Raw genomic sequence first — 24,175 nt, forward strand, 5'->3', positions numbered from 1 at the left:
TCATTAGCCGAGGATGACACATATAGCGTGTCGAAATGTATTAGAAATTTTTTAGTATTTCCTGGTATTTGCCTTATTCATTGACGATTTTTGAGCATATTGACCATTCCTGTGATTTATATTCTTAAATCATCACACTATGTATCAAAATTAAGGCTTGTTATTATGAAAAATACTCTTTTGGACCAAGGGGACATCCTGAGTTTGATTATCAACAATGTTTTCTTAATACAAGCAGTTGGCATTATCAAGAGATACTGATACTTGAAATTCACAACAGCGCCTTAGCGGAAGAGAATCTTATTAATTGACAGTTGCAAAAACTCAAATCATTTAAAAACCTTGATCATTTTCAAAAACCTTATATTTAAAAATATAGTTGCGATAATTATATGTGGATATGCTTGCCATGTTTTGCTATATCATTTTTCCTTTCAAAAAATTGAAATCCTTCACTTGAGTATATATTTTTTAAGCAATGAAATATGCTGCTATTTTAAAATTAAATAAACCTCAATTATAAATTTTTATTTAAAAAAACATTTTGCTCCAAAAAAATTGATTTTTAGGCTGAAAATTCCAGCTCGGGTGGGGGGGATGGGTATTTATTCGGGTAGCAAATCTGACAACCTTGATTTGCGAGGGCTCCCATTAATTTGGTGTTCCAAATAAAAAACACATCTTGAAAAAAAATATTTGATTTGTCGATAAAGTCAAGGAGGCCTAATGTCTACTTTGCCCACAGCTAGGATCCTGCTCAAGTGAAAATCAGGTCCTATGTTAGAGATCAACTTATATCTAAACAATGAACTGCCAATGAAGAATTTTACACTAAATGTGTTGGGGGGGGGGAAGTAAACCCCTTTTCCTAACAGTTGCTCTAATCAGTCAATAAGTCAAACATATACCTGTGTATTTATCCATAATATGTAGGATACTGTAAAACTAAAAAAGTTGAATTTAGTTGTTTTTCCTTCTGTAATCTATAAATGTTTTTGTCATTTTAATTTATATTTTAATGATATAATATTTATAAATTTACAATTTTTTCAATATTGCATATCAAAATTGGCGAAACTTCACTCAAGTCTTCACTCGCTCAAGCTGCCACAATCTCTCACTGCCTTGAGTGATGACTTATCAAAGTTTAACTGTATTAGAGATTCATATGAATATTTATTTTGTCATAGGGATCTCTCTTCCATCAATACGAAAAGTTTGGTCCAGGTGATATTGAAGGAACAATAAGAAATTTGGTGCCTGGAAAAACATATGTTTTTGAGGTTGTTTTCATTTTCTCTCTTATTGAATTTAAAAAATTTATTGTTTCATAAAATATGTTTTTAAAAATTTGAAAGGTATAAAAGAAGTTTCTCTATCAAAAGAAGTATGTAGATAAGTTTGAAAATTCTCTTTTTATTATCTGTATACTTTGCATTTATATAGCAATATTTACTTGAACAATATTTCAGGTATAATGCTTGTTCACTTTTTATTTATGAACCTGGACAACTTTTTTCCATCCTGAAAAGAAAGAGGGGTAAAAAAACAATCTTTTTTTAAAATCCAACCCTTTTTTATAAAATCTAATAATTCATCTACCGATGTAAAGAGTTGGATGTGAAGCTGAACTGAGACAAATTTGAGTAAAAGTGCACCAAAATCACTTTTATGGGTTGTATATTATATGGACAGGAGGTGACCGTATTTTCTGATCATGAACCTCTAGACTCATTAAAAAAAAGCTGTTTCATAAAGCTCCTAAAAGACTGCAAACCATGTTTTTTGAAAACTCAAAAGTATAGTTACCAACTTCTCTACAAACCTGGAAAGCAAATTCCTACTCCTGATACATTGTCAAGTCCAGTAGAGTGTCAAGAAGGTGAAGTTGAAGGCATTGTATGTAAAATTAAAGCATTACCTATAAAAGGAACATGTTTAACTTTTTTAAGCAGCATTGAGATATCTTGTGTCCTTGAAAGCTTATTTTAACATTGACAGTCTCAGATCTTTTATAAAGTTGGTTTCTCAATGGAATGATTTTCTCTGTACCCCCTTTAGCATGTTCCCCTTAGTTTACACTTGTTGAAAATTAGAAGAAAACTTACTTCATTAAAAAGGCATGGCATTTTGAAGGGGTTTTGTTGATTTCTGCTGTGTGGTTTAAAGGGTTAAATAAAGATTATTCAGCAATTCAAGGAAGATAAATAGTATTTTTCAAGGCTACCATTTCTTGAAAAGATGGCCATCCCAAAAAGATGACCTTGTCTCATAATCTGAATAATCCTAAAACCATATTATGAACACCAAGATGAGATAGAAATCACTAATGGTGTAGAGGTGTGAGAAGAAAAAATTGTTATGCCGAAGGTGTTGAGATAAGACATAAGAAGAAAATTAACAAAGATCATCAAGGAATCGGGAAAGCACAAGAGATGGTTTTCTTTCCTCCAGTGTCGTCAGAATTGAGCAGGGCTGTTTTGAGCAGAAATCACATTGGTTTTTTAACAAAAAAAAAATTGGTGTGGGGTTTTTCTTTAAAAAACCACATAAAAGGGGAGGGGGGGGGGGTCTTATTTTTTTCACACAGATTGTCTTAGTTACTTAAAGCTATATATAGCAGCCAAAATTTCTCATTGTTACCACATTTGCTACCCTTGTGGTACATGCTAATGCTCTATCTTCAGCAAGTTCATAAATTATGGCTTGCATCTCACAATGTATATGTAATTGTTTTTTATCCTGCACTTTTTTTTTGGTGAGATTTAGGGACATACCAAGCATTTTCGACCTGGTTTTCACTTCCCACATACCAGCATTTCCACATCAATCGTGCCACATCCTTCAGCATACATGAAAGTTCCATCACCAAGACGAAGTGGTTTTGGCTCATCAAAAGGAGCATACGATGGGAAAAAGTCCAAACAAGTCGATATGTGATGAGAACCCTGAATCAATTATCCAACAGTCCTTGTTGACATTTGTGACAGACATGAATGCTTGTCCCTTAGAACTCTGGTCAGAAGTTTTATTTTTTTTCTTGAATGATAGTTTTTTTGATATGAACTGACTTTTCCACAGGATTAGCACTCCACCAGTTTCTTCTTTGGCTTTTGAACCTTTGAAGTTTTGAGCTTTTTCTTAGCCATTGAACCAGCATTTTTTGCAATAAATGCTACAGTGCTGAGTTCATAACTGCAAGATCTCTGTTCGCGAAGCCTGAAACATTGTCAAAGTCACTATGCTTTTTTCTTTATGCGGAACTGACTCCCAAGCATTTTGGAACTCGAGATACTCACTCGGAAGGGTATTGAGTAACCTATTCAGCAACATTGGAACAGAGAGACTTAAATTTTCTTCTTTGAGCTCCTCTTGCAAATCTTTCCAAATTTGTTGTAGTTTTGACATATGGGAGGCGATACTGTCTTCTGGATCCTTGGTGTAGTTAAATAACTGTGAATACAATGAGTCCAAGCATCTCTCATTTTTCTGTTCGTATACAGTGTGCAATTCATTTTACATATCTCTGCCAGATTTACAGGTAAGAATATGCTGCTTTGCCTCACCATGAACACTTGACCAAATTATGTATCATGCAGTAGCATCAGCCTCCTCAAAAGCTTTGATATCAGCGTCAAACCTCGTTTGTTCAAGTTTGGTTGCATTTTCATCCAACAAAGCAGGATAGGTGACCTCCCAAAATGACTGGCATCACTTTTTGGATAGTCGGCTGTAGTTCTACATCAAATTTCCAGCTTGTCCAGCTCTGTATACCTTCCAACTTATCGATGGAATGAAGCTTCTCTATTTTCCCACTTGTAAGCTCAAGTTTCCAATTCAAAGTAAACAGATAGCAAACTTCGTTTCACAGTCAAAATTCCGCAACTGTAGAGGCGACCATTAAACAATCAAACTTACTGCAGAGTTGAGGGCCACTAGGCACCATAACTTGTTCAGATTATTAAGGTACGAGTGAGCAGAAAAAAAATGAATTAAAGTTTAATGGACACAAAGCACGCCATCTGATCTGAATGAACATAAAACAACGAATGTAAAACAAAAAATGTGTTCCCATATATAAAGTACCAAAGTATATAACATTGATGGTTAAGAGGTAATTTTCTAATATTCAATACAGGATATTTAAAAAAGAATCACTCGATTTGAAATGTGTATATTACAAAAAATATTGAACATAGACACTTGAAATTAATTTTATATTACATGGCTAATCATAAAGTTTTTTACAAACCTAATTAAAGGTGCTCAATATGTGCACCTTGGGATGCATGGCATATGTCTCTATGGTAGTAAAATTCGTCCCAAACTCTGTCGGATGCTCTCCACATTTTAGTCTGACATGCGGGGATGGTCAGGGGATTTCCCTTTACACAGACAACCCTTATCTCGGAATTGTTTATACCATTATCTAATGCCCTTGAGCAGTAGGAAGTTTAGCACAAGGGTATTGTCTATGAAAAGCATGATGAACAGTTGTTACGGACTCACACTGCACGAAGCTTAGAACACAAAACAATTTCTCTTGTGCAATTGCCATCTTGACAAACACTGAAGTGGTGGCCAAAGGAAGAGCATTAGCAGTACCTGTTGGCAACTGCATAAAATTCAAGATTTCCCTCTTTCTATACATTCAATCAAAATGGATTAAAAGCTGAATAGTTACAATTTTTTTAATCAGATAGTTCTTTTTGAAACACCCTGCATAAATTTGCCTCTAGTAATGTGAATTTTTAATATTAAAGATTAAAAAAAAAAAGGTGTCTAACTAAAGCCTAAGCTGCCGCCCGGGTGCACTGCACCCTCGCTTAAGCTTCCCCTGGCTCTTGGTCATTGATAATACCATCAACTTTGACTTATTTCACCCTGTAGAGAGGATTTTACCACAAAGTTTTGTGTCTTACAGAAAAAGTAGAATCCTTATAAACATTTTAGTGGAAGCAGGGAGAATAAAAATGTGCATCCTCTAGTAACATTGGCAAAAACTAGCAAGGAGTTTAAAAATAAATTGAAAATAATTTCAAACAAAATATAAAATTTTTTGTTTAAAAAAAAATATTAGTTTCAATAACTCATAGATATATATATAGTTAGAGAATTTTTTTTCTATTGTCACTGAAAATATCATTTCAAGAGGTGTTAAAGGTTGGATCAAATGTATATCAAAACAAAACTTTAAAAATATATTGTTTCAAAGAGATTTATTATTTCAGAGGTTGAGTATTGTTACAGCTAGGTTTCATTGTTTTTGTGGGGATAGTAATGATGATTTCTTGCTTTTATGAATAGATTCAAGCTCATACAAGAGTTGGTCCCGGAGGCAAAGCATCATTTGAAAAAACTCTGCCTCTTGGTGGTAAGTTATTTTTTTTTTTTCAAGATTTAGTCACCTCATTGTTGCACTCGAAACAAAAACATACCTGATTTTCCCAAAGCACACTTAGGCAATTGATATTTCTTCACCATTATTTGTTTTTGCATGTAATTTTCATCTACTTCAGTTTAACTCTTCTTATACAAGCAATTTTCAGCTCTAATGGTAAAAATATTTTGTCATTCCTTTTATGCGCATCACTGATGTGCTTTTAATCCAGAAATCTTATATCAAAAATTATTGTTGTCGTTAAAAACTTTTTTGGAGCCCTTTCATTTTATCGGATCAACCCTGTAATGTTTTTCTTTTGGTTTCATGTTTTATTTTTGGTTAGCCTCTCGTGATACGATTGGATAAAAGTTTAGGTGACATAGTTTTGTGCGACGAATCAATAGGTGTGCTTTCTCAAGCCCCGCCCATCACTCGATTTTTCATATGGCCTAGTCACAAAAACTCCAAGTTCTGAACTGCCAATAATCGTAACGTAGGAAGGATTTCTTGGAGATGTAGCTTTTTGTAGTTGTTTTTATAAACCGAACCACAGTATGCAGAATCGTTGTATCAGTTATCAGTTACTCCTGATAGACTGGTCCAGGAAAGGAAAGTTTTCCCAGGCGATCCCTTCGTACCAGATGGAGGAACCCAGGAGTAAACCGGCAGTATTCACGTGAAGTCAAGTCCGAAAAGGTTATGTAGTCCATGTTGTCCACACTGCCCCGAGTTGTAGTACAACTGGAGAAAGTGTCTGGTGGTGCTCTGATTTTGAAAAGCATGTGCACGAACCGTCGCCCAAGCAGGTACAGAGGACATTAATCTTTCAAGTCAAGTGTGTCTTGTGGCCAAGCAGTCCACGCTAGTCGAAAATGAACTGTCCATACTGAATGTTTAGTTGATTAACTCCCCCCTCAAAAATCCGGTTCTCTAGGATGATGTGACTTGCAATGGGTGACTGAGTAAAATTTCCTTTTTTCAATTTTGTATTTCCAGAGGTCAGGTAAATCGATAGTTTTTAGGCACCCAAATAACTCTTAATGTTCGATAAGTAAAGAAAGATTAAATTAGGGGGTTTCTTCAGCATCATTGTTATTTTTTTTCCCTTTTAAATGTCTCGAGTTATGTGAATAATAGAATAATATTTGATTTTGAAAAGGTTCAGTTGAAATTTTTGTTGGTTATATTTTGATGTTTTTGATGTTGCTCATAGTTGACGCATGCTGTCGAAATTTTAGAATTGCTAATATTTGTCAGAAACCAATAAAAAAAAAAAAAAAAAAGTGCTATCAGAGAAAAATATATGAGTAAAAATTAAATAATGTTTGAAACTTAAATTGGTGTGTGTGTTGATATATTCATTTCTTTTGTTGGCTACTTAATCGTTAAGGTTAAATGCTCTGGTGCATATTTTAATCAGGAGAAATACTCACCGACACACAAAGGGTTGTTGCGATCAATTGCAACAACGCCTACTTGTTCAACCATTTTACTGATCGTTGGCCAAATAAGTTGAACATAAATGGAAGTCTATCTAGTTAAAACACATTCATTGCAAATTTATTGTGTCCTTATAACTAAGGACTTAAGTAGACAGTCAAAATAACCACCACATAATTGGCGCTTGTGACTAACTCTTTCTCAATAATACGTTGCACCAAATAGATCTATTATTTGAATAATGTGCCAGTTTATTAACACTTAATTTTTCCACTACGTTATATATTATTTTGGAATACAAATCAATGTGTGAACTAAATCAGTCTAGCTGTCTGCAACTGGAAGGTAGACTTATGTATGCTTTCAGGTACAGTGGTAAACATTTTTGGATACACAAAGGACACTTCGAACCAAAAAAAACAGTTCGAGAACTAGTGTGATTTTATTATGTTTTAGGAAACAGTGATATGTTGGTTTTTCTATCACAAAAAAAAATTTACACGGCACCAATATATTATATCATGATAGTTCCCAAAGAGACACTATTTCACCAAAACAATATTATTTATGAGAACTATGACCATTTTGCTCCTTATATGATTATCTTTCAACACCTAGGCCAGTGATTGGAATAGGGCATACAGAGCGTGGTTACCTTGACCACAAAATAACCCCTATCTACGGGGAGTGCTAAAGTTCCATCTTAATTAACATTTACCACATGAAAAACAAGTCAAAAGAACCAAACTAATAAAAGTCACACCTACACATTTATAATAGTTAAATTAATTAAATTTTAATTACTTTTCTTCCCAAAAGAGATATTTTAACAATACAGCAGCATCATTTAAAATACTTCAAAACTGACATTGAGCAAATTCAAAACAGTCTCTCATTGCAGAAAAAATGCTTTTCCAACATCAACATTTAACAAACCTTAACGTTAAACAGCGAAACAAACATATCAAAATCAACCCGAAATTGTGCATTGTCATAGAGATCATTAGAATTAAGACACCTTAAAGAACTTTATACTTAACCAAAAATTTCAACGGGGGGGAGTTTGATCTAACCTCAATGAATCATGATATTAACAAAAAAAAATTACAGATTCCCAGATCACCGCCACGAAAAAAAGAAAGAAATGGTGAATGAGAGAGAAAACCAAGAAATAACTTCACATACTTACAAATTCCGAGTGACTCGACGTTCTGTCACCCAGGGGCAGTGTTCCATATCCTCTAAAGGTAACTGCCACAGTTCTTGGATCTCGAGTCCAGTTTGAGGGACATCGGGAAACAGGCGTCCTATCCAAGATAGGGCAAAACTCTCCGGGTCTTTCTCAGCTGGCATAGAACGCTCTCAGCCTCTGCTCTGGACATGGTGACAGGCTTCAGGATCGCCTCGGCAACAAAATGGGAAAACTACTGCGGTAGCGAACAGCAACATCTCGCGAGAACGATTTCACATTACTAACATCGAATGGACCGCGTTTTTTTTTCGACGAGAGAAAATGGAAGACTGAATCAACCCATCGACGTTTCGAGGGTATAAGTAAATTGAAAAGTGGGAGTGGCTTCGAAATGCGCACACTTTTTATTCGTGGCTTAAATTTTTACGACATCACTTTTGACCAATTAAGGTGAAAGGGCAAGTCTAAAATCTGGACAAAAATAACGCCCTGAACGAAACTTTCTTCCTACGGGGAGACTTTTCTGATCCCAAGGACAATGAACTAAATGTTATACAAAAAGGAAAACGCTTAATTACGCACACACATCATTTAAAAATACAAATCAAATTTCACCATTAGATGGGAAATTAATTCCACGTTCCAATGATAGGTCACATGACATACTTTGACGCATAATTAATGATACAGGAAGAATTTTGTCATATGACAAAGAAAATTAAAAGAATTAACACATGATTTTAAACTCAAGATGACACTTGGAATACACTTTCTTGAATTATCTAAATATTTTCCAATCAGAATTATTATCTAAATTCAATGTTAACAAATATCAACGGCACATGTGTAAGTTTCCTTTAAAAAAAAAAAGAAATTACTAATGAATTACTTAATTAATGACTCCACAAAATAGTTCAGCATGTATGTCTCATCTTCCAGAAAAAGTCTGATGACATGGCAAAAAGTTTCAAACACGAAAAGCTGTAATTTTGTGTGTTTCCATCCGCAAAAATAAACAAAAAAAATAATCTCTCCACGTCACCTTCGAGATCGAAAACGAAAGTTCGAAAAATGGCCATCTTCTGCCTTACTATCCTGGAACAAATTTAAATTTTTACGAACTTTTAATTTCTCCAACGAAGATGCCTCAAAATCGGCTCACACCTGACACCAAGGAGCACAAATTCCAGGGGATTAATTTAGAATAATCGGTTAAGGTCTACGATATCGGGATCGTATTGAAAATCAAAAATTTTGAAAACACATACTGTGTGTACAAAAAATAGGTGTGTAACCTACTCGTTTTCCCAACAGAAAAAGGACAACAAACTAATTTTCTTACAACACAAAACACATATCTACTATTTGACACAAAAATATCATACATAAATATGATATGAATAACTCTCGATTACAAAAACTCTATGTCATATGTCAAAAGAGGGGGAAAAGTGTGCTATGACTTTTCCACCTTGACAATAGAAAGATAACATCTGAAAGAGAGAAATGCAAGATTTTTCCAAGAGCAGATTGCGTGGTCTTAAGTTGCCATTGAAAGGTGTAGAACAGTTGGAAGTTATGATTAGCTGAGCTTTGCATGAGTACTACTACTTAACTGTACATGCATATCGTACTCATTCCTCTTCAGAATTTCGATGAATTGGTGCATGCCGGAATTTGTGTTCTGAGTGGATGTGGGCGCCCTAATAGGCCTATCTATGTTGTAGAGTTGCGCTTGCTTCATGTTCATGTTACCATCTGTCTTACATTTTCTGAAGTAAAGATGGAAATGCTTGAATTTTCATGTTATGTCAGTATTATGTTGTAGGTCTGCCTGCTCTCTGTGGAGAGACTTTAAATGGGAGATTGGATCGCATTTGCGCCCCAAAGCATCAATGGGGTTCAAATCTGGATCCCCAGGATGAGAGTCCAGCACTATGCCCAGCTTTGCATGACCATATATCGAACTCCCTTTTCAGAATAGTTTGCTGTGCAGGTGGAGAAGTTGACAGTAAAAATTTTCTTTCCTTCAAAAGTGAAGGTGGTTGATAATCATTGATTTAGAACCAATACTATAGGAAGCTGGAAACAGCCATGTCTGTCGAATCAGAAGATAGGAATGCAAAACGATTGTTATTTTACTGTGTTTTATGACTTTTCAAGTGGGATTGGGCCATTGCTGTGCTATCTAAACAAACAAGAGTGGTTTTTTTTTTACTAGTGATTATGCATAATCCTTTTAGACCCTGTATGCACAACTGCGCCGGTTGATTTTTTCACTTTAGATATTCTTTTTTTTTAACCTCAGATGTTCAGCCCAAACTTCAAGAATTGTGTGTTGTCGTTGAAATTAAAGCCAAAGTCCCTGAGGTTAAAAATAATCTACAGAGAGAAAAAACAACCCCTTTTCCAGGGCCATAGCATGCTTTCTCGGGGCAGACTTTTCTTGGAGTCTCTTTGAAATGGTTATGGAGTTATAAGGGCCCATTATTCGGCTCGGGGGCCCGGGGATGGGCCCCACAAGGATGGGGCTGACAGGGTCCAGGAGAAATATCATTATTTTTGTTTTTCATGCTATAAATTTACTATAGAAGTGAAAAGTCTGGCTTGCGGGCCTGCCAAAGATGTGGGAGTCATTGCCCAGGGCACCGCATGAGTTGCCTCAGCTTAGTTACATGCCTGCCCTTTCCGTTTCTTAGTACTTGGTCTGAAAGGGATAATTTCAAATGAAGTTCATAAGTTTTGTAAATATGAAAGAACTCGTACTGAAATATCACTTTAATTTAACCACTTTTATTATCAGTTTAGACCTGAAAGTGATGTGTGCCCTACATGTATTTTACCATAAAAATCCAATTAAAATTCATTTGAAGAAGATAGATCCTTTGTGTGATTTGCTTTTTTAATTTTTTAAATTTGTTAATTAAATCAAACAAGTTGGTTTTTATGCTTGTTTACAAGTTAAATAGCAGTAATCTCATTCCAGGAAGAGTGCTTTTCCAACTTCTTTGTTCCTTTGTATCCAACCAGATGTGGGGGTGATGGGGATGATCCCCCCCACCAAGAGCCTTATAGTATGGGAGAATGAATCTGCCCCATATTTTACGGGACAGTAATGACTAGCAAAAACTGCCTCCTCCGACACATCATTCTGGATCCGTGCCTGGGGGAGAAGAGGGTGCTGACTGCCATTTTTTCACAGGGCGCAAATAGGTCTAAGACCGGCCCTGATTCCTTTTACATGTTGCTCTGCATATAGAATTTTTTGCAGCTGTTTAAGCCAGATGCTGAAGTAGGGAAAAAAACATTGCCCATTACATGCTTAAATGTAAGAATTTTCACATTTTATTTGTCTTTGTGTGTCTAAACTGTCAATATTTGCTCATACTAAAAGTCATTGGAGCAGTTTGACAAAATTCATCCGTGTGCCAATAAAATCAAATCCAATATTAAAAATCATGATTTTTTTTAATTTAACTTCAAATTGCTCCAAACATTTAAAAGTTTTTTATATACGAGTAATTTAATTAAAGATTGAAATTTTTAAAGATTCTTTAGTTTTTTAATCAGTGAAGTTCTGTTGTAGTCAATTTTTTCTAATTGTACATAATTGTATGTTTATGTAATGAAATATATTGAAAGATTAAAAAATTTATTTTGAATTATTCAGGTTACCTAAAGAGTTAATTTATTTTGTCTCAGATGAATTTGTTTTAAATACAGGGTGTTTCAAAAAGAATCCCCTGATTTGAAATGCAAGCATGTTTGCATCCATTGTGAGTGGATATCTGTGGACTACACGTGTGAAACTCTGTCGGATGCGCTCCACATTTTCATCTGACAAGTGGGGATGGCCAGGGTATTTGCCTTTACACAGACAACTTGTGTCTCAGAATTGTTTATACCATTGTCTAATGCTCTGAAGTTCAACACCAGGGTATTGTCGACGAAAAGCATGAACAATTGTTACGGACTCGCACTTCATGAAGCTTAGAACACAAAATGATTTATGTTGTGCAGTTGCCATCTTGACAAACACTGAAGTGGCGGCCAAAGGAAGTGCATTAGTGCTACCGGTTGGCAACTGCATGAAACGAGATATATTGATAGATAGATATTGATTTATTCCTCCTTCTACCTATACATTATTCGATCAAAGCGGATTAAAAGCTGAATAGTTATGATTTTTTTAAATTGGGCGATTTTTTTTTTAAACATCCAGTACTTAGATTCACAAATATTAAGAAACATTTTATGAATTTATCTATTCATGGTATTCTATATATTTATCTATTCATGGTAATTTGATTTTAAGTAAATTAAGAGAATTTTATGTTTCAAAGAAAAATATTAACTTTTCTTTTCAGCTCCTCCAGTGCCTCCAGCTAATATATTTCCTACTGGTACTGGTAGATCATCAACAACAGCAAAAGTACAGTTTCATAAGAATTTCTTTTCCCAAAGTCACGGACAAATTATATCATATACACTTATAGTTTTAGAAGATGGAGCAACTGATTTGGAGCAAACTCCTGCATATTCTTGGAGTGATGTGCAAAAATTTCCTAAATGGCCTCCATATCAAGTAATGATTCAATTGTTTTTTATTTATAAGATATTCTGCTTCTCTCTGATGTTCATTTGGTAACAGAAAGGAATATGAAAATATTTATTGTTGTCAATTGAAATATCCTGATCCAGTAGTAGGAATATTTAATTTTTCACTGAGTACAGTATTACCTTGGACTACCTAAATTATCCAGAAAACAATAAAAAAATTCTTGAAATTTCCATTTTACTTAATAAGAGAAGAAAAGAAGTTGCATAAAGCACTTTTATTCTTGAATAATAATTGGCTAAGAAATCTATTGATTCCCTGATTGGATTTATTGATAAAAATTGAATAGTGTATAGGTCGAAGACATTTCCCTGAAGGATTCCACTTGTGACCCTTGTCGAGTCAGAAAATTCCCTGTTAACCATAACCTTGTGGCGACGCAATATTCCTCGAGATTGATATTGTGATGCGTGCGCCTCTCCGGCTCTACTGTCATCTCACGCGCTCACGTTTTCTGTCCAATGTTCTCACGTACCTGTATAATATTCTAGAGTCGTCTTGTTTTTGTAACCATCTGTCGCATGCAATTTTGCTCTCAAGTTAATTTAATATATACAAATTATTTGTTAACTTGCTCGTATTTTGTGTCATGCAATAATTTAAAACTTCAAATAGCTAAACTGGTGACAACCAGCTGTTTCAATATGGATATTATCGCACCTGCTTTTCTTAAGTTTATCAGCACCATGTGGTCTTTTCAATAGTACGAATTTTTGCGGTTAATATTTTTTAAGGTAGGCGAAACTTTTATTTCACATTTCAACATCTGATTTAGCTAACTGAACTTCTCTTAATTCATCATGGCAAATCCGAATGCACAACAGGATCAGTCATCTCAAGCTGATGTCAATGCACATGCTTTCGATTGTGCACTCAAGTCGCATTCAAGGCACCTCCATTCTGAAAACGGATCCTGCAGTGTGGTTTGCTCAAAGTGGAGTCGCAATTTTCAATTTCTGGCATCTGCAATGACTTAACGAAATTCCATTCTGTTGTCGCGTCATTAGATTCAAATGTTTTGAAATGTGTCCATGACATTATCGTTCAGCCACCCACCACTGATGTCTATAACATGCTCAAAAAACGTGTGCTTGCATATTTCGAGCAATCGGAAAGTTCAAGAATTTAATTATTGTTCAATGATTTGTATTTAGGTGATCAATGGCCATCACAATTACTTTGTGAAATGGAAAGTGTCAACGATGGAAAACTAAGTGAAAGCACACTCTGTATGTTGTGGACCCAATGGTTATCCTTGCATGTGCAACAGATTCTCAGTGTGATGAATCTACAAATATTCAGAAGCTTGCTACAATCGCTGATAAAGTCGGAGGGATCCAGAAACAGTACCATAGTCGCGGCCATCGATTCTCATTCCGAAGTCAGCACCCTCTGTACAGAAATTGCCGAACTGAAAAATGCTTTTCAACAGTTCATCTCATTTGAGCGCATTGGGTTCTAATCCCCAAATCAAGCCAGGTTATGACATGTTGAGTCACTATAGATACAACCAGACCTTCCATATTTTTGAAACCGCAGAGACTTAATCCTGCAAAACTCGCTGCTTTGAAAACCGAATTTTAAGTGCTCATGAATCAAAGTATCTCGAAGCCATCAAAAAGCTCATGGGCCAGCCCCATTCATTTTGTGCAAAAGAAAGACAGTACTTGGCGCATATGTGGGGATTTCAGAGTGCTCAATAAAGTTACCGTAGCTGATAAGTACCCGCTCCCCCATATCCACGACTTAATTCTGGGATTGCGAGGAAAGATCTGTTCAAAAGTTGACCTCGTAAGGGCTTATCAGCAGATGCCTATTGAGCCCAAGGACATTCAAAAAACCTCTGTAATTACTCCAGTTGGCTTGTTCAAATTTCTAAAGATGCCATATGGTCTCCAAAATGCTGGAAGCACTTTTCAATGTTTTGTTGAACATTCTTCATGATCTTGATTTTTATTTCACTTATTTGGATATCTTTTTTGAGGATGACTCTTTCCATAAGCAAAATTTAGAGATGCTCTTCCAGAAACTCCACAACTTTGGACTGGTAATCAACTTGCACAAATGCGTTTTCAGAGTCCCCAAAAATTTTTTTTTTGGATTCTTGGTATCAGAAAAAGTAGTTTCCTCCTTGCCTTACAAAGTAGAGTACCTGTTTCCTAAAACAGTGAAATAACTCAGAAATTTTCTTGCCATTCTAAATTTCTACCATCGATTTTTGAAAGGCGCTGCAACAAAACAATATTGTTTATATGCTCTCATAAGCAATAAACGTAAGAATGACAAAACCCCTATCGATTGGACTGACACTACTAAAGAAGATTTTGAATCATGCAAACAATTAATTGTTGACGCCACTGCTTTAACATTCCTAGATCCCCATGCTCAATCGGTTTTGATGGTTGATGCATCTGACTTTGCAGCAGGCACTGTATTGCAACAGAAGGGTGAGAAAGGACTTGAATCTCTTGGTTTCTTCTCTAAAAAACTTTCTCCCACTCAAACAAAATACAGTACATTTGATCGTGAACTTTTGGCAATCTATTTGGCTGTCAAACACTTCCAACATATGTTAGAAGGCAGACAGGTCATTATTTTCATCTATCACAAGCCTCCTACATTTGTGTTCAATCAAAAGCTAGAGAAATCATCTGCTCGTCAAACATGGTATCTAGAGCTCATTAGTCAGTACACCACTGATATTCGTCATATATCGGGTGAAGAAAACGTTATTGCTAACGGGGGGGGGGGGGGAAGGGGGTTTCGGATTTGCCGACTTTTGATGACGGGGGGGGGGGGTTTGAAGGTTACTTACGTCATCAACCACCCTTTTTTGAAGATATGAAATATTCTAAGCTGCTAACTAAATTTTGCTGACAAGGGGGGAGCTGCTGAAGGGAGAAAATTGCAATGGGAGTGCAGTTGTGATGATGCCATTCGGCAGCGACAATTTCAATATTTGATTCAAGAGGGATTTCAATTAGGGGTATAGAACTGTTGAAAACAAGGGCAACGCCTCCTCCACGTGTGTTTCTATCTTTACGAAAGGCAGAGAAATTCGGTGTTGCTGATATTACTGTGCAACCAAGTCTCTGTAACCGCAAGAAAGTTTGGATTATGAGCTAGTAGGATGGATTCGAAGGAAGATATTTTGTTAATTATGCTTCTTGTATTAACTGTTCCGATTCTGAAGAGATTATTACGGTTTATAATATAGAATTTCACAGTTTTATGCGAATATTATAAGGGAGCACAAGCCGTGCCGTCTTAAGGCATGGGCCCACCCAGGCGCGACTCGGGGGCCTCAGGAGAAAAAGAGCCTCACAAAAATGAGATATGGTGGAAATTTTTGAAAATTTGTTTCGTAGGGCCTCAGAAAAATCACTTGATTCAGGGGCCCACGATGCCCTTAAGACGACTCTGGGTACAGGGTATCTCTCCCAGACACATTTTAAATTAATTTTTTTTGAAAATAAAGCACAGACACACACTCTCAGAAGGTATTTTTTTCAATATTTTAATTTATTGAAAAAAATAATTTTAATTTTTGGTTGTCTTGGGCAGGGCCGTCTTTAGAGCATCATGGGCCCCCGGGCCAAGTAATTTTTCTCAGATCCCACCTGGCAAATTCTCAAATTTTAACTGGTTCTCTTTTTTGTGAGGCCCGCATTCTCTTGAGTCCCCCCAGGGTCCATGCGTTAAGGCGGCACTGGTCTTTTAAGTAACTTCAAATATTTTATTTAGACAGGAAAAATGGTAGTACCTTCATAAGGAAAGACAAAGAGAATACAAACTACAAAAGGTAAACAAAAAAAGATGTTGCCACACATATGTAACATAATACACACTGAGGGTTGAACAAGATTAAGCGAAATACTATTGGGGGACTACTAGATTAACAATACTCCCCCTCACACCGAAGAGTCAATTGAGTCCTAACATTTTTCGAAACATGAACAATTTTTGAGGTGTTAAACTTTTTGTCAAAATGTCTGCTTCCATTTCTTCAGTGGGCTTGTACTTCACTGATACATCACCAGATGCCACCTTTTCTCGAATAAAATGTTCTTTGATGTTAATATGTTTCGATTTTGAACTAACAATTGGATTTCTTGACATGTTTTTTGCTGATTTATTGTCATTATATATAATTATCTGGCTTTGATTCAGTCCCAATGCATTTATCAGTTCTTTCAGATGAATCGCTTCTCTGGTAGCTTCTGTAAGGGACATATATTCAGCTTCACATGATGACAGAGCCATGGTTCTCGGTTTCCTTGATTCCCATGATATAGCAGAACCTCCAAACTTGAAACAGTAACCAGTGTAGGACTTACAATCTTCACAACATGAAGCCCATGTTGCATCAGCATATCCAACTATCATCTTCCCAGTCTTTTGGTATACTAATGATAGATTCTTGGTACCTTGTAAATAACTGAGAATTCTTTTTGCTGCCATCCAATGTGATTTTTCATGGCAATTATTGTATTGGCTCAAATAGCTAACAGCGTATGTGATGTCAGGTCGAGTACCTACAGATAAATACATAAGTGAACCAATAAGGCTTTGATATGGATATTCAGATGTTATATTTTTTCCTTTTGACAGTTTGAGAGATGATTCCATCGGAGTAGATATTGGCTTACATTCTGACATTCCAAATCTTTCAAGAATACTTGTAATGTACTTTTGTTGAGACATTATCTTTCCATCTTTATGTTTGAATTCGATTCCAAGACAGTACTGGAGTTCACCTAAGTCATGCATTTCGAAGGATTTCATAAGTTCAATTTTCAATTTTTCAAATTGTTGGACTTTATTCGTGGCTATAATGAGATCATCCACATATATTGCAGCAATAGTTTTCTCTCTTCCTTTCAATGAAGAGTATAGACATGGGTCAGCATTTAGTGATTGAAACCCAAGTTCCTTGAGTTTTTTGTCAAGTTTTGTGAACCATTGATGACTTGCTTGTTTCAGTCCATATAATGCCTTTTTCAAATGACAGACTTCGTGTTTCATCATTCCTCAGATCAGAAAGCATCTTTCTGGTTTTCATGAAGACTGTTTGATCAGTGTCTGAGCTGTGTTCCAGCATTATTTCAAAGACAAGTTTTTCAAGCATCTCTGGTTTTTCCATGAAAATGTCCTCATCAATTTCTCTATTTAGAAATGCTGTAGAAACATCTAGTTGATGCAAATCCAAATCTTCTTCAACAGCTAATGCCAGTAATAGCCTAATTGAACTTAACTTCGCTACAGCAGCATATGTTTCATTGTAATCGAGTTCTGGGCGTTGGTCATAACCTTTTGCAACTAAGCGAGCTTTTCTTCTCTCAAGATCTCCATTAGACTTGTACTTGTTCTTCAGAACCATCTTACATCCAATAATGTTCATCGAATTTTGCTTTTGAACAATTTCAAAAGTATCATTTTTTAAATGTGAAATAATTTCCTTTTTCATAGCATGAATCCATAACTGAGCATCAGGACCTTTGAGTGCTTCTTTCAATTCACAATAAGCTGACATTTCATAGTCATTGAACCAAATCGGCTGTCTTCTTGTTCTTTAGATTCTAGTTTCATTCTTATCTTCAATTCCATCAGGTTGGTCTTTATCTCCATCAATATGTTGATTTTCATCAGATTCTGAGGATTCATCTTGATCAGAGTTTAACACAACATCAAATACTTCACCTATATTTTCATTTGGGACAGGAACTTGAAATTCTGTTTTGTTGGACATTTTTTGATTTCTTTCTAGAAGGTCGTCAACATTATTTGAGTTCTTGTCATTGTAGAAAGTGTTCAGTACTTTCACATCTCTGGCTATTTCTATCTGCTTTTTGTTATTCATCCATATTCTATAAGCTTTTGAATATTCAGCATAACCTACAAACATGCCAACATTACCTCTTGGATCGAACTTCCCCTTTTTCCTTTTCTTGTCTAGGACATAAGTCTTTGATCCAAAAACTTGTAGATGCTTTACAGATGGAATTTTTCCACTCCATCTTTCAAAAGGTGTTTTATGATTAATCACTCTTGAAGGCGTTCTGTTACATAAATAATTTGCAGTATTGATGGCTTCAGCCCAAAGTGAAGGTGGAGCTTTAGATTCAATTAGCATGCATCTTGCTTTATCTAGAAGAGTTCTGTTTTTCATCTCAGCTAGACCATTTTGTTCTGGCGTATATGGTGCAGATAATCTTCTCTTGATTCCACATGCTTTTAGGAATTCACTGAATTCAGTGCTACAGTATTCTCCAACTCCATTGTCACTCTGCAAATGTTTGATCTTTTTGCCAGTGTGATTTTCAACTTCATTTTTATATTCTTTGAAGAATTTCAGCACTTCATTTTTGTGTTTCAGGAAGTACACTTTACAATATCTGGAACTTTCATCAATAAAGGTTACAAAGTATTTTGATCCGCCAGGAGATGTTACTCACATCGGCCCACAAACATCTGAATGCACAATCTCTAACAAGTCCAGTTCTTTTGGATCTGTTCTTCTCTCAAATGGGACTTTTGTCATCTTTCCTTGAATGCACGCTTCACAGTCATTCAGTTTTTCATTCAGATTAAAATACATTCCTTGGACCGCATTGTTTCTTAGTGCAGATTTTAGATCTACTTCATTGATATGACCTAGTTCCTTGTGCCATGATCTTGGATTCTGCTGTATATCTTGAATTTTCTGGTCGATTACTAGCTTCATATGTGCACAGACCATTTTTTTCTTGGGTACAATCAAAGCTATTTCTCCTTTTTGGTTTTTTAACAAGAGCTTCTTTCCTTTTGAAAATGACAGTTCCTCCATATTCAGTGATTTTGTTCACAGATAATAAATTTGTCATCAGTTCAGGAACATAAAGTGTATTCTTCAATGTAACTGTAGAGTGTCTCTTGGATTTTAGTTCTACAGTTCCCTTTCCTTGGAATTTGGTGTTTTGAACCGTTAGATTTATCATTCCAGTATCATAGTCCTTGATGAGATTTTTGAAACTATAGTCATTACAACACATGTGAGATGTGCTTCCACTATCCAAACACCAGGATGATTTAACTTGTGGTTTGTCTATACGTAATGACAGACACTTCTCTTCTGCTTTGAAGGAAGAGTTATCTTTTTTCACATTCTTTGATCAGCAGTCCCGAGCAAAATGTCCAGGCTTTTGGCACTTGTGGCATCCAAATCGTGTTTCTTTTTCCACTTGATAATGCTTTTGTATGCCGAAACCTGTGGTGTGGTTTCCCTTTTCTATAAAATGCATCTTCAGGTTGCCTTTCAGCCTTGGAATGCGAGCTCCTTGCTTCACTTTCCTCAATTATCTTTATTTTCAGGTCTTCTGATCGTGGCAATTCATCTCTGCACTCTATTGCAACCCGAAAGTTCTCGAATGATTCTGGAAGACTATATAACATCATTACACACAGCAGGTCATCATGGATTGTAACATCCATATCTATCACTTTGTCTACAGTGTCCATAAATGCATTGAGATGCTCTCTTGCACCAGCTTTCTCTTGCATCTTTAATAATATCAATTTTTTTAACAAAGTTGCTTTTCTTGCAGGACCAGAACTTTGATAGATACCTTTTAGTATATCCCATACATCTTTGGATGTAACACAATTTTTTACTTGTTTCAGTTCTGTAGGGCTGATGATAAGCAACAAATCAGATCTTGCCTCTAGATCTTTGTCAAGCCATTTTTGTCTCTCCTTATCTTCAGCTGGTTCTGTGATTTTCCCATTCACATAATCCCACAGTTTACTTTTAATAAGTAAAGCTTGTGCCTGAACCTTCCAGGTGTCATAGTTTTCTTTGGATAGTGGCTGTATACAACTTGAAACTCTGCTGGTTTCCATTTTAATATATTTATTCAGACTCACTAACTTGCATTAAGCGAGCACTGGTCCCCATAACCTAAAGTAACTTCAAATATTTTATTTAGACAGGAAAAATGGTAGTACCTTCATAAGGAAAGACAAAGAGAATACAAAACCACAAAAGGTAAACAAAAAGAACGTTGCCACATATATGTAACATAATACGCACTCTGAGGGGTGAACAAGATTAAGTGAAATACTATTGGGGGACTACTAGATTAACAATAGTCTTGGAGCAGACATGGTACCCCTGTACCCCCTCCTGCATAGGTTTTTTACATTTTACTGTGGCAAAAATCTTACCACTACTGCAAAAGTAGCTTGAAGAACGGGTCATTGCTGAAATCAAATAGATTTGAAACAAAAAAAAACAGGATACTCTACTTCAAAAAGGATGTATGGTCAGTGGAAAATATATGTAAATATCGTGGCCTCTACAGAGAAGTGACTTACATACTTTGAGCAACACCAATCATTTTTGACTTCCGCCGTCCCTGCATTAATGAAATAAACAGAAGGATCAGGATTCGATGGAGCACTTTTGGCAAAAACTACAATTCTGAAGAGTCACATGCCATTATGTCTGAAAAGAAAAGTTTTTAACCAGTGTGTGCTACCAGCACTGATTTATGAAGCTGAAACACGGACACTCACAAGCAAGATGATACAAAGGCTACAGACAACACAAAGGAGCATGGAAAGATGTATGTTAGGCATCACAAGAAGAGACAGAAAACGAATCACTTAGATAAGAAACCACACAAAGGTATATGGTATCATGGAAAGAATCAAACGTTTGAAATGGAAATGGGCTGGACATATTGCTAGAAGACAGGACAATAGATGGACCACGAGTATTCTAGAGTGGTACCCCCGTGGTGTTAAACGTCCAAGAAGGCGTCCCCACGCAAGATGGATTGACGAGATCAGGAAAGTGACAGGAGTCAACTGGATGGCTAAAGCATCAGACAGAGCAGAATGTAAAAATTTAAAGGAGACCTTCATCCAGCAGTGGATTGAAAATGGTTGTTGTTGACAGGACCGTCTTAAGAGCATCATGAGCCCCTGGGCCAAGTGATGTTTTTGATGCCCTACCTAGAAAATCTTGAAAATTTCAACCACTTCTCATTTTTGTGAGGCCCCTCTCCTTTCAAGGCCCGCCGGGGCGTGCGTTAAGACAGCACTGGTTGTTGATGATGATGAATGATTGATATATAATGAATATTGTTTGTCTCCTACAGATCAAATTATCCCAAATTTTTAGAGTACACGTTCTGGACAAAAATCAGTATAAAAAATTGAGTAGAGTGAAATAGCAACAAGAAAATTTTTGAAGATATCAGGGTTCCGGGATTTTTGGGTTTGTCTTTTTTCAACACCAGTTGGGAAAACCCTGATCTACACATGTTTTTGTTTCCCTTTACCCTGGACCCTTCAATTGATAGTGTGCCAACAGACACCTTGCATTCATTATTAACATACCTGTGAAATAATTTGGGTTAGCGCCAATATTATCTGCCAAACCAGATTCAACATCTTTCTTGCTATCTCCAATTGCTTTCTTAAAAGTTCTTTTATCACAATATGCGACCAAATTCAAGTTTTTGTTCTTTAGTTCTCTAAATGCCCTTTTCTTTTCAAGATAGAGATTATGCACATTATCTGTGAACCATTAGGCAGTTTCTAGCTCGCGTTGGTTGATTCAGAATGGCCTTGGAATATCCTCTGCACAGACGAAGAGTATTTTCACTTAGATGGTGCAGTTAGTACTCAACTGCCAAATTTTTGTACATTATCTTAGAGGTTCCGTTGCATTCACCAAAAGTGACGGTATGATGTAAATTTACTCTGCATCATTTATTCTCTGTCCCTACTTCTATGAGGAGTTACATTCTACAGATCCAGTGACATGTTCGATCACAGGGAAGAGATATGCATTGCTGTTACAGAACGAAATTGTTCCGGCTCTGCAAGCACATCACTGCCTTGTAGACACAATATTTATGCAAGACAGAGCTCCTCCACATATTGCAGTGTGTTGAGAATGTTCTTATAACACATTTTACAGAAGAACATGTCATCAGCTGGCACTTCCCCAATCTATGGCCATCCTGATCCCCGGACCTTAATCCATGCAATTTTTGGCTTTTGGGGCATTTGAAACATCTGGTAAGTCATGACAATCCAAGAACTTCACCTAAAAGCAGTATTTATACAAATACGAAAAGAAGGCCACAACAGGCAAAATGCCCAACAAGGTGGCTTATAAAAAGACGCCCATAACAAATATGGATGTCATATATTTCAAAAATACAGCAACTCAATTAAAAATGCAATTAAAAATGATATATATACATGATAAAATATAATACAATGCCCATAAAGAATAAAATAATACTTATGGTCATTCTATTCTAAGTATGGATAGCTTCTCGATTTACCCCAACATGTTTACCATATTTCTTTTTAAACGTGCCAGTTGTGTTAGAATTTACCAGGGTTGTTTGGTTTAAACCACGTTGGTTTAAACCATGGTTTAAACCTTGGTTTTAACCAAGTGGTTTTTTTAAAAAAACCACTTCGGTTTTTTTCAAAAAATCAAATAAAAGTTGCCTAAATATCATTTTTTTCCCTTGAAAAATATCATATTGGTTCATTAGCCAAAATGTTTCATTTTTACCATATTTTATATCCTTGGGGTACATTCTGATGGTATATCTTTAAATGACATAAGATTTTATAAGTGGTTTTTTTCAAAAAGTCTCATAAAAGTGGCCATAATATATATATATTTTTCATATGAAGTATCTTAGTTACACTGCTGGCCACCATAAATGCAACACCCTGAAGGAAGCATGCAAATAATATGAAATTTACAACATGCATTAGCGGAGGTGAGACATGCAAATGATTAGAATTTCAGCGCAGACGCACATCACGTGCGCCTGTGGCGCCACTTCAAAGCGCTATTGAAGGCTTGGAGATTTCGACGATTTGAAGTACAGCGGTGTTTTTCTTGTGGTTTTTTAAAAAAAACGATCAATTATGCCTCGTAGAAAACAACGATCATCTTTTGATCAAGTATCCGAGTTCGACAGAGGAAGGATAGTGGCCTACCGAGATTGTGGATTATCTTTCAGGGAAATCGGTAGTCGTGTTGGACGAAACCAAACAAATGTAATGCGGATATGTGATTGTTGGATGCAGGAGGGTACGACGGACCGACGTGTTTGATCGCATCCACCTCAGTGCACAACTTCACGTGATGACAGGCGTATTGTGCGTATGGTAGTGACGGATCGCTCAGCCACATCACGAACCATAGCACAGCACATTCAGTCTGTACCGCATCATCCAGTGTCTGCGCGTACCATTCGACACCGTTTACAGCAGAGTGGTCTGTCCGTAAGACGTCCATTGCTTCGTCTACCCTTGACGCAGAACCAAAGACGTCTCCGCCGCCAATGGTGCTATGAAAGAAGGATGTGGACGGCACAATGGAATGAAATTGTCTTTACTGACGAGTCACGCTTCTGTCTGCAACACCACGATGGTCGGATTCGAGTCTGGAGACACCATGGAGAGAGGATGCTGAACATCTTCGTTATGCACCGCCACACTGGTCCTGCACCGGGTATTATGG

General features: G+C 36.3%; 1 protein-coding gene across 1 annotated transcript in view; it reads left to right on the top strand.

Moving 5' to 3' along the window:
- Window positions 1-24,175, top strand: part of LOC149074660 (tyrosine-protein phosphatase 10D-like) — a 403,111-nt gene that overhangs the window by 297,745 nt on the left and 81,191 nt on the right. The window contains exons 17-19 of the mRNA XM_089247098.1: window positions 1,191-1,283; window positions 5,308-5,374; window positions 12,383-12,600. Coding sequence (XP_089103224.1) covers window positions 1,191-1,283; window positions 5,308-5,374; window positions 12,383-12,600 — 378 coding nt within the window. The remainder of the gene's footprint in view (window positions 1-1,190; window positions 1,284-5,307; window positions 5,375-12,382; window positions 12,601-24,175) is intronic.

This window comes from Pholcus phalangioides, unplaced genomic scaffold (assembly GCF_987345545.1).
Source record: "Pholcus phalangioides strain wild (caught in Gottingen) unplaced genomic scaffold, Ppha-v1.0 ptg000017l_1, whole genome shotgun sequence".
Taxonomy (NCBI): domain Eukaryota; kingdom Metazoa; phylum Arthropoda; class Arachnida; order Araneae; family Pholcidae; genus Pholcus; species Pholcus phalangioides.